This window comes from Papio anubis, chromosome 13, assembly GCF_008728515.1.
Source record: "Papio anubis isolate 15944 chromosome 13, Panubis1.0, whole genome shotgun sequence".
In the NCBI taxonomy this organism is placed as follows: Eukaryota; Metazoa; Chordata; class Mammalia; order Primates; family Cercopithecidae; genus Papio; species Papio anubis.
In genome coordinates, this window is record NC_044988.1 from 93,304,928 (window position 1) to 93,313,474 (window position 8,547).

Consider the following 8,547-nt stretch of genomic DNA (forward strand, 5'->3'; position numbering starts at 1 on the left):
CGGCAGTAAAAACTATTACACAGTTCCACAATCCAGTGGCCTCCCATTTTTTTCCATGCATTCTTCCTATCAGTAAAAAAGTGAGCAGACATCTGATAAATATCCATAAATTATAATAATGCCTTACTATACTAATACATACATTAAAAAATACAAAAACAAACTTTGAAGGTTGATATAAAAATAAATACAATTTCTAGCATATTATTCTTACATTCCAATGTGTCATCTTGTACAAGCCAGAGATATCACTGCTCTAAACTTCTGCTGCCAGGGTAATCTACCTAAAAACCCAAATCTGATCATATTACATCCCCAGTTCAGCCCTTCAATGACATCATATCCCACTGGCACATGCCTACTTCATCAACTTCTTCTCCTATAATCTTTATCCTTATATCCTGCATTTCAGCTTTATCTTTTAACTCCCCATGACTTTTGCATACACAGTTCCCTATATCTGGAATGCCCTTGCCCTCAACAGTTACTGACTTGTACATAACAGTATCTCGAAGAGGGAAACACATTCTAAATGCCATAACCAACTTACAAATGAATTTTTGGAATGTCACCTCTCTTTTCTATAGGAACATATATGTATTTTAACATATCTTTTCTTACTTTATTTGGCTACTTTTCAAGTCCTGACTACTTAGAAAGAATGGGTATGGATTCCAATCAAAGTAGAGAACAAAACAACTTCACTTTGTTTATTTTTCTTCCTTGTTTATCTTTCCATGTCCCCACAAAGCCCTTTTAAGCAAAAAGGATGTTACGAACCCAGAGATTAGTTCTCCCTAGGGCCAGGAAAAAGGCTGGACCTTTGCAACTGCAACCTGAACTCCAGCCAGGAACTTACACAGATTGAATAACTGAATGCAAACATACTTTCCTAGAGCAATACTTCAGGTCTTACCTTTTGTTTCAACCTTCCTATCTGCTGTACAATCCCCTCTAAGTTGACTACAATGGCTAACAGAAGAGTGAGGGAGTAGCACCAACATATTTTCCAGAAAAGTCATGAAAATTCAAGTGGCTGACTCTGAGCACCAGTGATGGAGAGCTTGGTCTTCAAAGAGACTGTTACTCCACCACTCCAAGTCTTTCTACATTCTCCTTTGGGGACTGGGAGGATAGCACTGTGGCAGAGAAAGGGATGAAGGGAAGAGGCATTAGAGGAAGGCGGCCTGGAAAGGAAGTCACATTCCAATTCTTGGTCTCATCACAAAGCAGAGAGATACGTTGGTTGTGCTACACAACAGGCCTCAAGAAAAAGCAACCTTCTTGTGCATTTTGGCAAGGGGATCCTTTAAAGAACAGTCAAAACAAACTGGAGCAGAGCTATCATAAGCCAAGACTACTCCTCTGTTCTTGAAACGAGATGGGTTTATCCTCACTTTCAAGTCATATAACTTCCACTCGTCTTCCTTTGGTAATCCCCCTCCATTCTCCAAATCTCCTCTTTCTTTCAGTTCAAATTCCAACCTCTTCTGAGAAACCTATCTCCATCTACTCTGATCTTTTCTATGTAACTCATTTGGGCCAAATCAAAACCACAATAAAATACCACTTTACACAAAGTGGTACAGCTGCTTTAGAAAACTATTTTAACAGTTTCTCAAAAGGTTACACAGAGTTACCACATGATCCAGCAATTCCACTCCCAAGTATATACCCGAGAGAAATAAAAACGTATGCCCACACAAAATGTTCATAGCAACATCATTCATAACGATGAAAAGGGGAAACCATCCAAATACCTAACAACTGACAAATGGATGAGTAAAATGTGGTATGTCCATACAATGGAATATTATTCAGCAGTAAAAAGTAATGAAACACTCATACATGCTCCAACATGGATAAATCTTGAAATCATTATGTTAAGTGAAAGAAGCCATGCATGAAGGGTTACATATTATTCTATTTATTAACATATGAAATGCCCATAATAGGCAAATCTATAGCAAGTAGATTAGTGATTGCCTAGGACTAAAGGGTTTGGGGGAATGAGCGGTATCTAACAGGTATGGGGTTTCTTTGTGCGGTGATGAAAAAGTTCTGGAATTAGTGGTAATCAGTCACCCTTGTGAATATCCTTAAAACCACTGTAAAAAGTAAATTTTAGGGCCGGGCAAAGTGGCTTATGCCTGTAATCCCAGCATTTTGGGAGGCCAAGGCAGACAGATCATCAGGAGTTTGAGACTAGCCTGGCCAATGTGGTGAAACTAAAAACACAAAAACTAGTCAGGCATGGTGGCGGGTACCTGCAGTCCCAGCTACTTGGGAGGCTGAGGCATGAGAATCACCCGAACCTGGGAGATGGAGGTTGCAGCAAGCCGAGATCGCACCACTCTGCACTCCGCCTGGGCGACAGAGTGAAACTGTCTCAAAAAAAGTAAATATTATAGTATGTGAATCTTATATAAGATTCACATACTATAAAATTTCATATCTTAAACAGTTTTCAGATTACCACAACCCACAAGGCCCTGCCCTGCCCAGTCTCTCTCCCTCTGACCTAACCACAAGCCTCTCTGCCCCCAGTCACTACTCAAACCCACGGGCCTTCTGTCCGTTCCTGAAATATGCCTAGGGTTTTCTTGCCTCAAGGCCTTTGTGTATGCTCTATCCTTTGCCTGGAATAAAACGTCTTGCCTAGTCTCTTTAGATGACTAATACCTCCTCATCCTTTAAGTCTCAGCTCAAATGTCATCTCCACGGTGAGCCTTCCCTCGCCACTCTCTCTAAAATAGGACAGTCACTCCCATCATTTTCCCTCAGAGGCATCTCGTGTGCTTTCTTTATAGAACATCCACATAGCTTTATGTGAATTTACCTGGCTTTTTAATGTCAGGTCCACAAGACTGTATGCACCATTAGGAGTGAATCTATTATTCACCATCGTAATTCCCAATGTCTAACACAATTCCTGGCATTCAAGTGTCTAATAAATGGTAATATTTTTATTTCCCTAATATGCCATGTCCTCATACGTACTGCTCCCTCTGCTGATACCCCCATCATCCCTACTGCCTCTACTCCCTCTGCTAACCACCCCTACCCATCTCTCAGCTGAAACATGATCTCCTTGGTGAAGCCTTCCTTTCCTGACCCTCCCTCCTCCCCAGAAGACAGTCTCTCCTTCACTTACTCACCTATTCATCACCAGTTGCATCTCCACCATTGCAATTAACTACACTGTATTATACTTGGGTTGTTTTTGTTTTGTTTTTTGTTTTGTTTTGTATTGGTGGGGAGGGAGTCTGGAAGGGATTGTTTTTGTTTTACATTTGTGTCCACTACTTTAGAAAGCCTTAAAGAAAAATATTTGTTCATCTTTGTGTCCCTAGTACTTAGCACACTGCCAGGCACAGTATTGCCACTAATCATTATAATAATGGCTAATATTTATTAATACGTGCTTAATAGTTTTAGTTCTATAGTAGGTAAGTAGATGAATAAATGGATAAATTTCTTGGTCACTAATCTCACAGAGGTCACAGTTTGACAGGGACAGAAGACAGGTATACAGGCTAATATAGAATAATCACCACCACAAGGCCAAATTAGTCGCCCTGCCCTGTTCCCATGCCTCCAAGTCTTAGAGTATGCTTTTCTCTGAGTCCATAAATGTCAGGTTTCTTCAAACGCACTTAGAAAACTTCCTTCGATTACTTACAGCCCACTTCCTGCACTTGGTGCCTGGAAGCAATTTCTAGGATGTCACCACAAGTAATATTAAACTGCCGCATAGTTTCCTGCTGTGTGTCTGCATTATCAGTTAAATTGCTTCATATTAACCACATTCCAGTCCACTGGGATCATTCAAACACTAAATAAGATTTAAACATACCTGTCAAAAATTGCCAGTTACCACTGCTCCTTTTATTCTTCTAGATAAATGTCTACACAGGTTTAAGATTTAGGTTTCCAGGGTGCTACCTGCATACTGATGACCTCTTTCTTTGTCCATTAGATGTTGATTTGAAGCAAGACAATGTTCCTTTATTAAAATAAACATGAGGCTGGGTGTGGTGGCTCACACTTGTAATCCCAGGACTTTGGGACCCCAAGACGGGCAGATCGCCTGAGGCTGGGAGTTGGAGACCAGCCTGACCAACATGGGAGAAACCCCGTCTCTACTAAAAATAGAAAATTAGCTAGGCATGATGTCTCATGCCTGTAATCCCAACTACTAGGGAAGCTGAGGCAGGAGAATGGCTTGAACCAGGGAGTGGAGGTTGCAGTGAGCTGAGATCATGCCATTGCACTCCATCCAGTCTGGGCAACAAAAGTGAAACTCCGTCTCAAAAAAAAAAAAAAAAAAAAAAACTACATACTCTAGTAAAAGGAAATGCCTGCCTAAACCAGTATAATTTGCCTTAAAAATTTATAAAATATAAAACTTTTCTTCCTCAAGGGTTTAAATTTTTTTTAACTCGATGTACACTCAACTCAGAGAACTCAAGTCTTAATTAGAATCTTAATGTAGATCCTAATGCATTTCTTAAATGCATTCCATGAACTCTTCTCAAACAACCACGTGCCAGGCATTGAGTCTGACACACGGAACTCAAAGATAAATAAGACAGTCCTTGCTCTCAAGAAGTTTATGTCCAGCATGGTACAGGAGACAGACAAGAAACAAGATTCAGTACCGCGTCTGCGATAAACACAAGGGGCCATAGAAACACGGATGAAGGGCACCTGGCCTAGACTGGAACAGGAGTGGGTGGGGGTGGCAACAGGAAACTGGCATCAAGGCAGGCTTCCAGGGGATGGCATCTGATCTTAGGCCTATAAACGCTCATTCTCTCATTTGAAAAATGTGGTTAATAAACAGCATTGCCACCACTGGACAGTAGTGAGGGTTTCATGAAATGGTTCACATTAAGGATTTCCATGGTACCTGACAGAGATTGTGTTCAACCAGGCTTAAACTCGAAAGAGAAGTCTGATCAAACACTAAATTTTAACACCTGTGCCTAGCAACTCACGTGCTTTACCACTGATCACACAACAGACACCAGCTTCACAATTACACACAATATTGTTTTTAATCGACTTTTATTTTTTAATAATGAGACAATGTTAAGCCCTACTCTGCATGTTAACAGCCTAATTCCTTGGTCATTAAAATTTTCTTCTCCATTACCTTAAACATACCTTTCTCTGACATTTCTAATATACAGTAATGTTCTTAGTCTTTTGATACAGAAGGTGAAAAAAAAGGAAAAAAAACAATTACTGAGTTTTTTAACACGGACCTAGCATTTATATTGATACTGTGTTCATTGCTCATAATAACCCTACAACCTGGACACATTCCTCCCCATTTTACCTCAGGGAAACTGAGGTTGAAAAGGCAGTCTGTGTGAAGTTTCATAATTAGCATTAAAAAGAGCTGGAATTTGAACCTAGATCTGATTCCACCTAGTCAACTGACTTGTTGCATCAGAGATAAGCAAGAGAAAACAAAGGGAAACCCTCCCCCTTGCCCCTACCTCCAAGACTGTCCAATTCAATGGAACCTGCACACTTAGATTTCACCACAGCCAGGAGAACACCTTGAATGCCCTGCCAGGAGGGAATAGCCAGCCAGTAGTAACCAAAGCTCCGTCTTCTGCAACAACTAGAGAAGCACTTAAGTGGGTAATTTCCTGTCCATCCCCATTCTGAGCCACAGGCAGAAGTTGCATAATCAACAGTCACTATAAATCACAACTACTTTTCATAACTTCTCTCTTCATATTCTGTTTCAGTTTCACCACAAACTAACATATTTCCCAAGCCTAAGTTTTTATCACAGAGTAGTCTAGTTCCAAGATCAATAAGGCTATTCTTCATACTCATTTCACGATTAATACAAGTCCATGCCTTAGTAAATTCCCTTGTCCAAGTGCTCAGAATCAGCGATGGGTTCCACAAGACACATTTGAGAAATGTTATTTGTCCAACTTGCTACCTTGGAGAGCAACAGAGATTTGACGGCTAGCCATCCGAACTTTTACTTGCTGGATTTTAATACTGGTTCTGACACTCACCGCCTCATGTCAGGCAAGTTTCTGAACTTTTCTGTAACAAGAAAGGTAAGTGTCCTCACGCATACTCTGCAACTCTAAGATGGCTTCTGGAAAGTGTTTCTAAGTGCTATTGAAATCCAAGTTTACAACTCTTACTTGGAAGTAGGAGCTAAACTTGAGTGCCTCTTTAATCCCAATGGTTCACAAACGACATCTTTTTACCTCCCAAGCCTCTCAAGCTCTTGTTTGGAGCATGCTTCTAACTTTTTTCTCATTTCCACAAAAATAAAGATTTAACAGAGTGTTCATGCGACTCTTCCACTTTCACTGCCATAAGCAAACTTTTCTAGTTTCATTCAGCAGATGTCTCAAGGCTGCTGCAGCGCATCCCATACATATTTTGCAAATGGGAAGCCTAACCACACGGGGACTGCAAGGCTGGGCAAGGGTCACACTGCACGGGCATCACCTGGACATGAGATGCAATGTTTGAATAATTATTAGATTTCGCCCTTAAGGCCCTTCTCCTTTCTAACTTCCCTAGTACAATTCTCAAAATGCTGAAATAAACACATTCCACAGACTTTCCCGTAAGAGGGTTTAAAGTGTTCTAGGAAAGTTGTTTTACAGAAAAGCCTATGCTGTCAACTTTGCTTTTTAATGTCCTTAAACAATTCTATTAGTCACAGAGGAAAAAGCGAACATTTGTTAGTAATTAGAGATAAAACATCTCCAGTTCTGGGGCAAAGGAAGGGAGAGGCCACAAGAGGACCTGCCTGGGAGGGGAGATAGAGTCCAAAGCCACACACCCAAATTGGACCGCTTAAGAGTTGCACTTTCCAAAGTCAACTTCTAAGTCTACGAAGAGGGCAACAATGTTTCAGTGGATTCTGAAGTTACATGTATCAACAATTTCCCCGGAAAGCTAATCCTCCACCGGAAAGCCAACCCTCCAGGTGAATGAATGAGTGGGGGAATTCGCCAGATTGAGTTACAAAGCCTTTCCAACGATTATCAAGAGCAGGTGTTTGGTTACAACACAGAGGTATCCTCCTTCACACCCTTTGGCCCTTGCCGTGTGGAGATTTTCACAGATAAGAGGGGGGAAATAGGAGAGAGACGGGCCTTCCTCCCCGGCCATCCACACCTTAGGTCCATGAGTGTGACCCCTCCCTCTAAGAACCTCACGCGACTACTGCGGGGGCCGCAGGCCTCAAGCGGCCAGGCTGCAACCTCTCCGGACCTGCCAACTCTCAGGGGCGCCCCAAACATGCCCGTTTGGGGAGGTGCTTCCGGGGCTTTCCCACTCCCCATCCCCACAGTTGAAGGGCCATTTTCAGGGGCTCTCCGTAAACCCGGGGAGGGGGCCGCCCAGTAATCTCAGCTGTTCCGGCCCCTAGGTGAGGAGGGGACACCTGGCCCCCGGCGCCCTGCCACCCCGCGCGCACCCCGCCCCCGCGCCTCCCTGGATCGCCATGGCAACCGTCCCCCTCCCCGCGTGACGCCTGCACGCGGGGCGCCCCTCCGGTCCCGGCAACAAGTCCCCCGCGCGGCCCGCGGCCTGCAGCCCTGGCCCGGCCTCGCCGCCCCGCGCCCGGCCCGGCTCCGCCCGGCCCGGCCGCACTCACTTGATCCTGGAGCCCATGGTCCCCGGGCCTCCTCATGGGCCCGCGGGCCCCGCTCGGCGCTGCGCTGCCCGCCCGCCCGCGGCCGACCGGCCTCCCTCTGGCGCTCTCCCCGCCCCTTCCTCCCTTCCCTCAGGCTGGGGCCCGCCCGCTCGAGGCTCGCTCCCTCGCCGCCGCCGCCGCCTCCAGGGGTTAATGTACTCGCTCCAGCCCGGCGAACGCCATGGTCGCCGGCGCGCGTGCCCGGCGCGCGCCGCCCCCACCGCCTCTCACCGCCGCCCCTCCCGCCCGCGCTGCCGCCGCCGCTGCCCGCGGGGGCTGCTGGGAAGTGTAGTCCGCTCGCGGGGGCGGGGCCGTGGCCGGCGGGGGCGGGGCAGGAGCGCGGTCACCCGCACGTCTCCCCGGGCGCGGGCCCCGGAGGACTGTGGCGTTCCTGTGCAGGCCCTTACACGTCTCCACCCCGCTGCGTCCCGCTGGAAACCTCCACTCACAGCTGCCCTGAAGAGACCCTAATCCTCTCATGGAGACCCCTAGCCCTCCCGATGAAACCGCCACCCATCCTCCCCTTGGAGGCCTCCCACCCAACCCTTCTAACGGACAGCTAATGTCTCCCGCCTAGGCCTCCATGAAAACACGTTTTCCCTTTAACATCCCGCACTTTCCAGTAAGTTCCGTGCAGAACCTCTTCTGCATCACACCGTCCACTTCCCCATCTGAAGGCCTTTCCTCTTCCTTTCCCCTTAGAGCTCGAAGGAGACCCCACATACCTACAGGAAAGCCACTTGGGGGCTGCGTGGACCCATGTGGTGACTCAGCTCTGCCCTCCCCTTGAGGACCTCTGTCTCCCTTTATCAGCCGTTTTGGGGACTCCAACATCGAAGCCTCCTTTTACCACA

At 45.7% G+C, this 8,547-nt stretch overlaps 1 protein-coding gene across 11 annotated transcripts in view; it reads right to left on the bottom strand.

The window, feature by feature from the left end:
* DENND1A (DENN domain containing 1A) overlaps window positions 1-7,904 on the bottom strand; it is a 544,832-nt gene extending 536,928 nt beyond the window's left edge. For 4 of the 11 annotated variants that reach the window (XM_031654868.1, XM_021927800.2, XM_021927799.2 and 1 more), the window contains exon 1: window positions 7,655-7,892. In XM_031654868.1, coding sequence (XP_031510728.1) covers window positions 7,655-7,671 — 17 coding nt within the window. In that variant the 5' untranslated portion in view covers window positions 7,672-7,892. Of the gene's footprint in view, window positions 1-5,507; window positions 5,721-7,654 lie in introns of those variants that run through there. The other 7 variants (XR_638101.3, XM_009188131.4, XM_009188130.2 and 4 more) reach the window with 4 other exon arrangements.
* Between the last annotated feature and the right edge of the window lie 643 nt (window positions 7,905-8,547).